We start from the raw sequence: 14,609 nt of genomic DNA, 5'->3' as shown, positions 1-14,609 counted from the left end.
AATAGGTCAGTTTAGCTGAAAGATACAACTAAGAATGCTGGACCTTACAGCGGCACGGTGGCACAGTGGTTAGCACTGCTGCCTCACAGCGCCTGAGACCCGAGTTCAATTCCCGCCTCAGGCGACTGACTGTGTGGAGTTTGCACGTTCTCCCCGTGTCTGCGTGGGTTTCCTCCGGGTGCTCCGGTTTCCTCCCACAGTCCAAAGATGTGCAGGGTCAGGTGAATTGGCCATGCTAAATTGCCCGTAGTGTTAGGTAAGGGGTAAATGTAGGGGTATGGGTGGGTTTCGCTTCGGCGGGTCGGTGTGGACTTGTTGGGCCGAAGGGCCTGTTTCCACACTGTAATGTAATCTAATCTAATCTAATCTAATCTAATCATATATTGCAGATCTGGGATAATGAGCCTTTTCAGTGAAGGCTGTACATGAGGAACCTAGGTAGTATGCAACTGCTGTCAGCTTGGAAGCAGGCTAGCTCTTTGAAGAAACAGAGCCGAAATTTTTCATGAAGAAACCAGAGCTTTAAAGAATTTCTGTGACAAGCAGCGATAGCTGCATCAGGATGGGCTGCTGAGAACAGTAAGGGGACCTGTATAGGTTGTGTAAGTTCTTTAATACGCAATTTATGGTGTGATTGACCAGATTCCCTGTTCATTCTTATTTACCTCCTGTTAATTCTGGATGTTAGAGTGTAAGACAGAAAGTGTTGGCTGAACTAGAAGCTACATACATTAATACAGGATGCTGCTTGTGGCTGTCAGAAAGAACATGCACATTGCGCCTTTTAAAATTGAACAAAATAGGTAACAGCTGTTATCTAGTTCACTTTTCAGGGCAGTACCTTAACCAGAGTTAACTTGCCTGGTTTAAAATTTAAATAAAGCACAGCAATTAACTCTCAATCATCATTAAGTGTTGCATTCTGCATGGTACAATGGCAACAAATTTATGGTTCACTCACTAGCAAATCAGCACTCTGCTCGCATTCGGTATAAATGATTTTCATTCTTATTTCTGGTGAATTGCTCTGATGAATGCAAGGTAAAAAGCTTTGGCAAAATGTATCATTTTCAGCATATTCAAGAAAAAAAACATTACCGGTCCCTGATTAGATGTTAATAAAATTCTGAGTCTAATCAGGGATTGTAACAAAACTTGGATATGGTCTGAGAGTTGAATGTTCAAAGCTGTTCACAAATTTCAACTAAAGGAACAATCTTATTCAGGCCATTCAGATGTCTGCAGTGAAAAATGTGATGCACTCTAATTACAAACCTCACTACAACCTTGTCCAAAAATGGACAAAAGAGTTGAATTTTGCAATATTGAGGTAAATGGGAGTCAGGGAAACCTCTTCACTATTTGGATAATCCAGGATAAAGGAAGATGGCTGTGGGTCAATCAGCTCCATCTTAGTACATTACTCAAATAAGTCTTCAGCCCATCCTTTTACAAAATTCTTTAAAAATGTGAGCATCGCTGGCAAGACAAGCTTTTGTTGCCTCTGAGATGGTAGTGCTAAGCTGTCTCCTCAAACTATTGCAGTAGGTACACTTACAATGGTGTTAGGGAGTGAGTTCCAAGATAACACCCAGTAACAGAAAAGAAACGATGATACAGTTCCAGGTCAAGATTGTTTGTGACTTGGAAAGGAATTTACATGTAGTGATGGCTCCCATGTGTCTGCTACAGTTCACCAAAGAATAAAAAAGTCAAACAAAAACATAGAGCAATCCAAATTTTTCAATTTCTTGCATTGAGGGTTTTAGTGCTAATCAATAGAAAGGATCCTTTTCCCATTTATGCAGTATGCATTCTCAGGCCTGGTATAGTATGCGTAATGTGTAGAAAATCTAGCTTTAATCCATCCAAAGAGTACACCGATGAGGGAACTTCAGGGCAGCAGCAATAATCTATGATAATGTGAGATTTCCAGTTTCCCCATGTGTGAATTTTCATCAAAAATAAATTACAGTGATTTGTCATAATCAAGCAAAGCACCCTGAATGCTGACCTGTTTGACCTCAGCCTGTAGATGCCTCAGTTGCACACATTGTTCCAAGTGCCGGCGGTGCTGCTCTGCAGTGAGGTCCAATTCCTGCTGCTTCTCATGAAGAAATTCGAGCAGGTCCTGCACACGGGTTGCCATATCAACATCTCTGTCACAGGTTAACTCAACACCTAAAGGGTAACAGCAAAGACAGAACAAAATTGAATTGAAAACTTTATTCATTCCTAATTTTCTCTCCTAAAAGTGCTGACCTCTCACTCAGTTGCAGTACTAATCATTTATGTTTATAGATTATTATTTGATCAATGGCATGTGCACAGAGTCTAAAAACCTGAAAGATTTTTGTCAACATGGAAATGGAAGGTTTGAGTTATAAGGAGAGGCTGGATAGGGTGGGACTTACTTCACTACAGCATAAGAAATTGAGGAGAAGCCTTACAGAGGTTTATAAAATCATAACGGGTATAGATAAGGTGAATGACAGTTGTCTTTTCCTTAAGATTGGGGAGTTTAAAACTAGGGGGTATATTTTTAAGATAAAAGGAGAAAGTTTTAAAAATATGAGGGGCAACTTTTAACAAAAAAATACAGCAGGGTTAGAGTGTAGAATGAACTTCCAGAGGAAGTGGTGGATGCAGGTATAGTTACAATGTTTAAAAGACATACTCAATAGAAATGTTTGGAGGGACATGGGCCAAGGAAGGTGTAACTAGTTTAGTTTGGGATTATGGTCGGCATGGACAGGTTGGACCGAAGGGTCTGCTTATGTACTGTATGACTCTATGACCTCTGTAACAAGTGTTAACAGGTTCATCACAGCAACTATCCATAATGCAATGATTTTGTCAGGAAGCCGCACTACTTACTATCAATCTTGGAGATATTATAAAAAATTCAGGGCTAAGAAGTCAGTCTCTTATGGACCCGCATTTCTTAACACATCAGTGTTCACTGAAAATCCTATAAACTGCCCCATCATACAAAGTTTCCAATATGCTGAGCTATTGCATCTGGGAATGAGTTACACCAGTGATACATGCCAATTTACTACTCTCAACAATACAAACATTTTCTCCAGGAATACCTGAGGAATTGACATACTCGACCACTTTGCTATGCCTTTTAGTAGCCAGGTTAATATAGCAGGATTTCTTCAGGCCATTCTGACAGTGGGAAAGCACACAATAGAGTAAACTATGATAAATCTAAGAATTTATAACAAATTAAAATGGGCACTGCTGTTTTCTTTATTAAGTAGTAGATGAACAGTAAGCATGTACTGATTTAACAAGAACACCTAATTTGATCATGCCTGTAAAAGTCTGGAATTAAGAAATATTGTAGCACAGACATCATATCCAAAAGGCAGAGTTGACATGTGTTCTTCTTTCTGTCTACTTCTGAATCCACAGAATAGAAATTTATTTTAATCACAGATTTGACAAAAGGAGCAAGACCCAGAATGACTCCTTATCAGATGGATGATACAAACCTCAGCAAAATTATTAGAACTTCATTGCACTCTTTACATGCTGCTAAACTCTATTTTATATATTTTCATAGCAACTCTCAAAGGATAAGCTATGTTGTTATAAAAAAATCATTTGTCTTGCTTAATAGAGATTATTTATGGCAATTCCATGTATCATATTTAACACTTATTAAAATTAGTTACTAATCCATAAATAACTAAGAAGTTCAAAGCTCTCCTTTGGTTCTTCCAAAGCTGTAAAAATGAGCTTTGGTCAACTATCCAGTTGAAAACTTGTTGAAACTTTATTGCTGGAACAGCACAGCAGGTCAGGCAGCATCCAGGGAACAGGAGATTCGACGTTTCGGGCACAGGCCCTTCTTCAGGAATCGGCCTGTGCCCGAAACGTTGAATCTCCTGTTCCCTGGATGCTGCCTGACCTGCTGTGCTGTTCCAGCAATAAAGTTTCAACTTTGATCTCCAGCATCTGCAGACCTCACTTTCTCCTCCAGTTGAAAACTTGTATCAGGTGGGCACAATCAAGTACATTTTTTTCATTTTATATGCTTTATAGTTAAATAGTTCCAAGTTAAAAGTTGAAACACATTCACTGGAGCATACCTGAGGCCTGTACTTCATTCACATACTGAAGTAACTCCTGTCCCTGATGGATGACATCAAAAGTTAAATTATTCATGGTTAGAGCTTTATCTGCATGATGCTGCAACCTCTGTTCAGCAAGGGTCAAATCCTCAGTGTCAAAGTCATTCATTTGTTGAGACAGCTCATCATTCCAGGACTCGAGATCTGAAATGATCTGAAAGAAAAACATCATAACTGATACAAACTATGCCGAACAATGCTCACTTTAATGAAATCATCATTAGTCAGAAACAATTCCATGTGAACATCTTCAGTTTAGCATCAAAACATTATGATCAAACATACAACCAAGGAACAAGAGCGTGCTCAGCCCTTTGAGGCTCCTCCACCATTTACAAAGATCATAACTGATCTGATTTTGATCACAATTCTATATTCCTGGAAATCCTTGTTAACTTTTCAGCCCCTTGGTAATAGAGCATCTACCTGCCTTAAAAACATTTGAAGATTCAGTATCCACTGCCTGCTGAGGAAGGGAACTCCAAAGCCATTTTATGTGATGTTGTGTACACGAGTGTTACTGTCTGAACACTGTACGTCTGATATTCTGTGTGAGCATGTTACTGTCTGAACACAGTAGGTGTGTGATATTCTGTACATGCGTGTTACTGTCTGAACACTGTACGGTTGGATATTCTGTACGTGCGTGTTACTGTCTGAACACTGTACGTCTGATATTCTGTGTGAGCATGTTACTGTCTGAACACAGTAGGTGTGATATTCTGTACATGCGTGTTACTGTCTGAACACTGTACGGTTGGATATTCTGTACGTGCGTGTTACTGTCTGAACACTGTAGAGTGTGATATTGTGTGTGCGCCTGTTACTGTCTGACTGTACAGTCTGATATTCTGTATGAGCGTGTTACTGTCTGAACACTGTACGGTGTCTAAACACTGTACAGTCAGATATTCTGTACGTGCCTGTTACTGTCAGAACACTGTACGGTCTGATATTCTGTACGAGCTTGTTACTGTCTGAACATGTACAGTCAGATATTCTGAACATGCGTGTTACTATCTAAACACTGTACAGGGTGATATTCTGTACATGCGTGTTACTGTCTGAACACTGTACGGTCTGATATTCGTAGCGCGTGTTACTGTCTGAACACTGTACAATCGGATATTCTGTACATGTGTGTTACTGTCTGAACACTATGGTCAGATGTTCTGTATGTGTGTTACTATCTGAACACCAGTGTGATATTCTGTACATGCGTGTTACTGTCTGAACACTGTACAATGTGGTATTCTGTACATGCCTGTTACTGTCTGAACACTGTACAATGTGATATTCTGTATGTGCCTGTTACTGTTTGAACACTGTAGTGTGATATTCAGAAAAGACAGAAACACTGTAATCCTACCTGCAGACAAAAGGCGCATGACCATCATCCTAAACAGAACAGTACATTGAAAAGGTGAACTCACTGTTCGCAGATACTGCCAGTTACCAGCAGGTGGCGATAGACCCGACCCCAAAGCTAGAAAACCATGTCACAGTCGCATTGAAGAAACTTCATAAATCAGGACAAATTAACAAGGCAGATATCCAAAAAAATGAAACCGGATGGATCCAAAACACCCCGCTTCTACGGACAACCGAAAGTACACAAACTAGGGGTCCCCCTCAAATCCATAGTCTCCCTATCTGGAACACCATCATACAGACTAGCTAAGTAACTCCATTGAAAACTGACATACCTAGTAGAACATCCATGCCACTCCATTCACTCCACCCAAGAATTCCTAAACACCCAGTACAACAAGATAGAAGAGGACGAAATAATAGTATCCTTTGACAAAAGAGCCCTATTCACATCAGTTAACATCGACCTGTCCAAAGAATCACTGACCGTACTACTAGGGGAACTAAGGACACAAACAATAGACAGCACCAACTCCTTGCCCCCCCAGCAAGAACAACATCCTCAAGCCTGTGTCTCACTACCCACTTCACCTTCAATGACAACTGAAAATCAACGGAACCCATGGGATCACCAATATTAGGTTTCTTAGCAGAAGCAATAATGCAGAGACTTGAACAACCCTTCCCATTATCCAACACAAACGTAGGGTCTGCTACGTGGACGACACCTTTGTCATCACAAAACGGAACAAATTAGAGGAAACCTACAACATCATCACCAATATCCTCATAAAATTCATAAAAGAGGAGAACAACAACAGACTCCCTTTCCTAGATGTCACAGTGCAAAGAACAGCTAATGGAGAACTTCAGACCAGCTTCTACAGGAAAGCAACACTCACAGACCAGATACTTAACTACAGAAGCAATCATCCATTACCCACAAACAGAGCTGCATCAGGGCATTATTTAAACAGGCCACAACATAATGCAGCATCTAGGACCTACGAGCAGCAGAAGAAAAATACCTATACAGTGCATTCAAGAAGAATGGGTACCCAATAAACACAGTCCGTCAATTCTTAAACAACAAACCTAAGGAAACAGACACAACACTCCTTACATCAAAAGCATCTCTGAAATGACTACTAGACTACCCTGACCCCTTAGCATCATGCTTGCCCACAAACCTACCAACACACTGAAACAGCAGGTGATGAACCTAAAGGATCCTATACAAACAACCTGCAAAACTACTGTCATCTACAAAGTACCATGCAAGGACTGTAACAAACACTGCACTGGACAGACAGACAGAAAACGAGCCACCAAAAGACATGACCCAATATCACTACATACTGTACATAAAGACAAAGAAGGACACCACTTTGACAGGGACAACACATCCATCCTGGGACAGGCTAAACAGAGACACGCATGGGAACTCCTAGAGGCTTGCCATTCAAACCGGAACTCTATCAATAAACACCTCGATTTGGACCACATTTACCAACCTCTGAGAAAAAGAACTGGAAATAATATCACCCACCTGAAGAGACCAAGACACAAATAGAAAGTGGGATATAATATCAGCGCTTCACCGGAGGCTCACTGATGATGTTACCTAGCGAGATCTGAAAACAAACCTTCCAGCTCAGCGAGCAAACTCACAACCTGAACCTGAACATGAGCTACAAATCTTCTCAAAAATCACAAGTTGGGTGATGCCCCCACGGGTAATGGTGGTATCCATGTCGACATTCTGACATGTCTTGCACTGGTTGCCATGACAGGATTGTATGGTGTCATGGTCGATGTTGTTCTGAAGCCTGGGCAGTTAGCTGTTTACAGTTTGGCAGTTGTTTAAAGGCAAGAAGTGGGGGCGTAGGGAAGGTCTTGGTGAGTTGCACATCCTCATCGATAATATGCTGCAGGCTGCGAATAACATGGCATTTCTCCGCTCCCGGGGAGTACTGGAAGACGAAGGGAACTGTACTGGTCGTATCACATGCCGGTTTCTGAGGAGATCATTACAGTGTCATGCTGCGGTATGTAGGAACTGGTGATTGATGAGTTGAGTATCGTATGCTGTTTTTATGAGGGTGTCCTTCAGCATGGAGACACTCTATCTCACCTACATTCATGCGCCCTCTCTCTCTCTCCATCTCTCTCCCCCACACACTTGCTTGAGCTCGCTCTCTCTGCCTCTCTCCCCTGCTGCGCACGCTCTATCTCTCTCCACCTTCCCCCCTACCCTCACACACACGTGCACGCAATTTCTCTCTCTACCTCGCTCCCCACACGCATGCGCTCTCTCTCTCGCCCCCCCCACACTCTCTCCACCTCACACCCCATAAGCGGGAATGCTCTCTCTATGCCTCTCTCACAAACACATACTCTCTCCCACACAGGCGGCTGCGCTCTATGCCTCGTTCCCACACAGACGCGCGCATGCAGACTCCCTCTGCCTCTCTCCCCTACATGTGCTACTCTTTCTCCCTCTCCGCCTCTCTCCCCCGCCTCGCGCATGGTCTCTCTGTCTCTCCTCTGCTCTGGGTGCACTCTCACTGTCCCCCACTCCCACTCGCGCTCTTACTGTCTCCCTCTCCCACGTGTGCTCTCCCTCTCTCTCTTTCTCCGTCTCCCACACACGTGATCTCTCCCCTTCTTACCCCTCTATCATGCACGCGTGCACACTCTTGCTTCCTCTCTCTCCCCATGTCCCTCATACCCACAGGTGCTCACTCTTTCCCCCTCTTGTCCAGGCGGGCGCACACTCTCTCCCCCTTTTGTCCAGGTGCGCACACTCTCTCCCCACTTGCCCAGGCGCGCACACTCTCTCCCCCTCTCTCGCGCACACTCTCTCCCCCTCTTGCCCACACGCGCACACACTCTCTCCCCTCTTGCCCACACGCGCACATTCTCTCTCCCGCTTGCCCATGTCTGCTCATCCTCTCCCCCTCTTGCACATGCACTCACTCTCTCTCATTTTTGACCACATGTGCACAGTCTCTGTCCTTCTTGTCCACATGCCCAAACTCTCCCTCCCTCTTGCCCACATGCTCCCTCTCTCCCTCCTGCCCACACACGCACGCTCTCTCCATCTTTCCTACATGCACATTCTCTCTTTCCCATATACACACACTCTCTTTCCCACATGTGCTCTCTCTCCCTCCCCTCCACACACACACTTAAGTAGATGAGGTGAATTTGCATTTGCAGATTTGTATTTGCAATCAAAAGGCACACAATCTGTAGGCAGTCAATTAATGCGACATTTTATAAATTCTTACTTTGGAAGTAGAACCAGTCTGACTCAAGGTTGGGATACAGACAGAATCTAACCTCACAACTTTCATGCATTGTCTGAGCTGAGATGTCACTTTTTTATATATTGATACAATCTTAAGTTGTCTTGAGGCTGTGACTTGAAAGTAGTTCTGGGATTTACATATTATTCAATTGAGACTACATCCTCATTCTAAGTGATTAAAGACTTAACAACAATCTAGGTTTGTTCAATACATTGAATCAGTTATATAACACTTTGATCTTTTACTATAAATTGTGTGTCCTATGATCCTGCCCCACTAGTTACCTGACGAAGGAGCAGTGCTCCAAAAGCTTGTACTTTCAAATAAACCTGTTGGATTATAACCTGGTGTTGTGTGATTTTTAACTCAATTCTTTTTAAGCATTATTTTGTTTCAAAGTTGAAACTTAAAATATTTTCTAATGAGCATAAACTGGGGAAAAAAACACAAAAATGAATCCAATGTGAGGGCATTCAACATTTCATTGTAGGACGACAGTGATATATTGTCACACTAGTTGCCACCATCATGATTCGGAAAAGATGGCAGCGGAGTAGGAGGTTCTACCTGTTTTCTTCTTTTCTCTTCCTCCTAGTGCTTTCTTTCTCTTCTCCTTCGGCTTCTTTCCCTTCAACTCCCGGCCACTGTGACGATTCTCGCCTCTGGCAATGACTCCCAGGCTGAGACAACATCCTCCTGGCCTGACACAGTGGCCTCCTGGTGTCATGTGGTATTCTCCTGAGCTGGTGCACAGCTTCCTGACATTGGCGCAACCACCTCCAAGCATGGCACAGCGACCTCCTGATCTGCACAGCTGCCTCCTGGCGTAGCAACCTTCCAGCCTTCTTCTGTCCAGGCTTCCCAACATGGCAAACTCTCAGTCTGGTGTAGGGGCCTCCCAGTGTGGTGTGTCACTGGCACAGTGTGGAGCCAGGGCCTGGTGCAAATTGGAAGCTAGATGCCAGCTTTATCTGTTGTACTGGACTTTTATTTCTGTAATGTTGGACATTTCATTTCTGTATTGTCTAAAGTCTTGTAACTAAAGAAACTATGCTTAGGTACTTTTGTATCAAAAATTAGCGCTGCAATTGGCAACGTATAAACTTTTCACTCTGCTTATTTACTATGTATGACAAAAAAGGCTCTTCTATTCTATTCTATTATCAGAACATTCTAGTATTACAACTGTCATTAGTCATTGCAACAAGTGAAAATGTATAAGACAGATTCAATGTATTTCAGCATAAGACTGCCAAGTTAATTAAATATTCAGGACTAACTGCCTTGCAATAAAATTGGTTCAAATTAAAACAAGTATTTGAGGTAATGATGACTGTGACTGTAATCTTATTGATCATTAATCATTCAAAGAGCTTGCCCTCTTTCCAGTCAAGATGGTGGCAGAATAGGATACTCCAACCAGAGCTCCTCCACTCCTCCTGTTTAATTCCTGTGGCCTGGAGGCCCGAGTGTTGTTGGGACAGTCAGTGGGCTTGAGGTCTGAGTGACATCAGGACGGTCAGTGGGCTGGAGGCCTGAGTGGAGCTTGGAAGGACAGTGGTTTGGAGGCCATATAGGGTGACACTGTAAATTTTTTACTGTTCTCATGTACTTCTGTACGTGAGCACATGTGACCATAAAGGATATTCTATTCTATTGATGTGATAAATAATGACAATTGTGCAAACTGCCTGTGATAGCCAAAATCTCTCAATGACACACTCACACATGGGCGTGTCAATGCCCTGTTGTCTTGGTGATGCCACGTAAAGCGGAGTAAGTGCTTGAAAAGGAAAAAGGGAAAAACAAAGAAATAAAAGCATGGAAATAATTACTCTGCGAGTTAGATCTCTATTTGACACCTACATCTATCGCATCCCGTTCAAATACTCGGAGTTGAAGGAAGAGGTCCAGTTTGATCTTGCGCTCTTGAAAAAGATCTTCCATCTGAGCCTGAGCTTCATCCAGCTGCTGAAGAACACTCTCTATATGATTAATGGAGCTGTTGTGTGGAGTCTTGTTGCTTGAAATGGCAGAATCCCTAACAAGAAAATGACAGTAGGGTACTTACAGTAGACAGTATTACAACATCTGAACTCCTGATATGTTTTGCAAACAAAAATCTTTACATCATTTAAAGTCATTACTTTGATGTCAATTAGCTTGTTGAATATTCCACATGACATCCAATTGCATTATCAATAAGTAAAAAGAATATTCACGTTTCAAATGAGAAATGCACTGAAACCTGTAAAGAAAATAATGCTTGTTAATGAGAAGTGAATGCCTCCTGGCAGATCCACAGTTATAAGATGGTACCACTTGGAAATGGTGACTTTTCTCACTATATAATGCATTAGAAATACATGAGTACAACACACTAGTCAGAGGAAGATCAGTACCTGTATGTAAAAATACACACTTTAACAAGTGGCTCAGTGGTTAGCACTGTTACCCCACAGCGCAAGGGACCCAGGTTCGATTCCAGCCTCGGGCGACTGTCTGAGTGGAGTTTGCACATTCTCCCCATGTCTGCGTGAGTTTCCTCCAGGTGCTACAGTTTCCTCCCACAATCCAAAGATGTGCAGGTCAGGTGAATTGGCCATGCTAAATTGCCCATAGTGTTAGATGCATTAGTCAGGGGTAAATATAGCGTAGGGGAATGGGTCTGGGTGGGTTACTCTTCAGAGGGTCGGTGTGGACTTGTTGGGCCAAAGGGCCTGTTTCCATACTGTAGGGAATCTAATCTAATCTAATAACATCTTGAGCTGAGAATGATGTTTATGTAATAGAAAGAAATAATTCTCTCACAAATTTGAATTAACAGGCCAACTTAAACAAATGTGCACTGGTAGTGGGAGCCTTATCCATCAGGATCACACCTTGAAATACCATGAGGAACACACTTACAACTTACTTGGCAATGTGCAAGCAGCATTTCTGATTTTATCATAAACCATAGTGCTCTGAACAGAATCAGCTCTGAACTCTCACTAAGATCTGTCACAGAAACTCTCATATTCCAATCATTTAACTAAAGTAACTGAATAACTTTCCATCCAGAAAACATTTGGATTAAAGACAAATATGAAACATAAACGTGCATTAGTGGGAGGTGTAGAGTATTTCTTAAATGGTGGAAAGATTAGGAAATGTCCTTGTTCAGAAGGCACTGAAAGCTAAAATACAGTACAGCAAGCAATCAGGAAGGTAAAACTTATCTTTGTCGCAAGAGGATTTGAGTATTACAGCAAAGATGCCTTGCTTCAATTGTATAGAAGCTCAGTACGATTGTACCTGAGCACGGTTTGCAGTTTTGGTCCTCCTTACTAAAGCAAGATTGTACTTGCCATACAGGGAGTGCAACAGAAATTCAGACAAATAATTCCCAGGATGACAGTATAGCACCAAGTGAAGAGATTGAGTACATTTGTCCTGTAGTCTCTAGCACTTAGAAGAGTACGCAGTGATCTCATATGCTAGACATAGAAGATGCAGAAAGGGTGTGTGTGGGTGGTGTGTGCGCGCGCGTGTGAGTGTGTGTGTGTCTGGTGGGGGGGGTGAAATGGTGGTCTAGGACCAAGGACACAGTCTAAGAATCAGTGGCAAGCCAATCAGGTGACACATCAGGAATAATGTCTTAGGAATTCTCTGCCCAAGAGGGCTGACATTGAATATATTCAAGACAAATCAGGTCATTCAGCCCCTTAAGCTTACTCAACTATTCTAGGCTATGACTTCTAGGGATAAAGGGATAGTGTGGGAAAACGGTAAAACGGTAATTTACACAGAAATACAATCTTTCTTAAGAACCATGTGAACATTCTCCAGGTTTAAAGAACTCGAAACTTCAGTTATAAGGACAGACTAAAGAAGTTGGGACTGTTTTCCTTGAAAGGAAGGTTAAGAAGAAATTTGATAGAGGTTTTCCAAATCATGAGTGGCTGGATAGAGCAGATAGGACAAAATTGTTCTTGTCTGTTAAGAAACAAGACCAAGCAAGGGTGATGTAAGAAAAAAACCTTTTTCACACAGTGGGTAGTTAGAGTATCGAATGCATTGCCTGGAAATTTGGTGGTGGCAGCTTCATTTGAGGCACTCATGATTATTTGCATAGAAATGACAATAGATGGGTATGGGGAAAAAGCAGGAGACTGCACCAGGTAGGACATTCATCTACGATGGGCCAAATGGCCTCCCTCCTGCGTTGTAACAATTCTGTGATTCTGAGCTTCACACACAAGTTACTTAGTGTCTTTAATAGGCTGTATCCAGTGTTTACCCTAGTGCACTAACAAAAGAAACTTTCAATTTTCCTTAATTTTACTTGACAATATTATTAAGGATATTATGATATATTATTATTAAACTGGACATAGTTCAGAAGAGATTTGCCAAATGTTGCTGGGAATGGAGTGTTTGAGTTATCAGGAGAGGCTGGATAGATTGGGACTTTTTTCCACTGGAGTTTAGGAGGTTGAGGGGTGACCTTACTTAGGTCTATAAAATAATGAGAGGTATAGATAAGGTGAATGGCAAATGTCATTTCCCTTGGGTAGGAGATATTTTAAGGTGCAAGATTTTACAAATACATGGATAGGGTCAATTTGTTTTTAAAACGTAGAGTGGTTTGTGTGTGGAATGAATTTTCAGAGGAAATGGTGGATGCTAGTACAGTTACAACATTTAAAAGACTTTGAGATAAATACACGAATAAGGAGGGATATGGGCCGAGTTTAGTTTGGGGTTATGGACTGAAGGGTCTGTTTCCATGCTGTACGATTCTACATATGTTTTTCTTTGCTTTCCTAATGTCCACTTTTGATTTCAAACCTACATTTGCTGCACTTCTCTGGATTTTCTGCAGTCTGGACCCCGGGGTCATCTTTTCCTATGAACTCTTTGTCATTCAGAAGGCAAATCCCATCCTTTGTTACTCCCATCCTTTTTCTTTGAGGGAACATACTTGCTTTGAATCCTCACCATCTCCTTCTTTGAATGCTTCCAACCGATTCAGCACAGATTTGCCTTCAAGGAACTGCTCACAATACACTTTAGCAAAATCACCAATCAATAAAATCAGCTTTTACCTAGTTAACAACTTTACTCCTGATCTTTGGCCATATGTGCCAGACAATGACCATCTCCATCATGAACAAATCTAACTATTTAGAGTCATAGTCATAGAGATGGACAGCATGGAAACAGACCCTTCGGTCCAACCCATCCAAGCAAACCAGATATCCCAACCCAATCTAGTCCCACCTGCCAGCACCTGGGCCCATATCCCTCCAAACCCTTCCTATTCATATACACATCCAAATGCCTCTTAAATGTTGCAATTGTACTGGCCTCCACCACATCCTCTGGCAGCTCATTCCATACACGTACCACCCTCTGCGTGGAAAAGTTGCCTCTTAGGTCTCTTTCATATCTTTCCCCTCTCACCTTAAACCTTTGCCCTCTAGTTCTGGACTCCTCAACCCCAGGGAAAAGACTTTGCCTGTTTATCCTATCCATGCCCTTCATAATTTTGTAAACCTCTACACGGTCACCCCTCAGCCTCCAACGCTCCAGGGAAAACAGCCCCAGACTGTTCAGCCTCTCCCTGTAGCACAGATCCTCCAACCCTGGCAACATCCTTGGAAATCTTTTCTGAACCCTTTCAAGTTTCACAACATCTTACCAATAGGAAGGAGACCAGAATTGCACGCAATATTCCAACAGTGGCCTAACCAATGTCCTGTACAGCCGCAACATGACCTCCCAACTCCTGTAC

General features: G+C 42.3%; 1 protein-coding gene across 1 annotated transcript in view; it reads right to left on the bottom strand.

The window, feature by feature from the left end:
- The window catches only part of LOC122550233 (triple functional domain protein-like), a 561,659-nt gene that overhangs the window by 254,841 nt on the left and 292,209 nt on the right, over positions 1–14,609 (bottom strand). The window contains exons 13-15 of the mRNA XM_043690993.1: positions 10,697–10,871; positions 4,104–4,299; positions 2,015–2,181 (exon numbers count right to left, since the gene is read on the bottom strand). Of these exons, the coding sequence (XP_043546928.1) occupies positions 2,015–2,181; positions 4,104–4,299; positions 10,697–10,871 (538 nt within the window). The remainder of the gene's footprint in view (positions 1–2,014; positions 2,182–4,103; positions 4,300–10,696; positions 10,872–14,609) is intronic.

Source organism: Chiloscyllium plagiosum, chromosome 5, assembly GCF_004010195.1.
Source record: "Chiloscyllium plagiosum isolate BGI_BamShark_2017 chromosome 5, ASM401019v2, whole genome shotgun sequence".
NCBI classification, from domain to species: domain Eukaryota; kingdom Metazoa; phylum Chordata; class Chondrichthyes; order Orectolobiformes; family Hemiscylliidae; genus Chiloscyllium; species Chiloscyllium plagiosum.
Note: the sequence above shows the minus strand (reverse complement) of the source record. Positions and strands in the feature narration are given on the sequence as shown.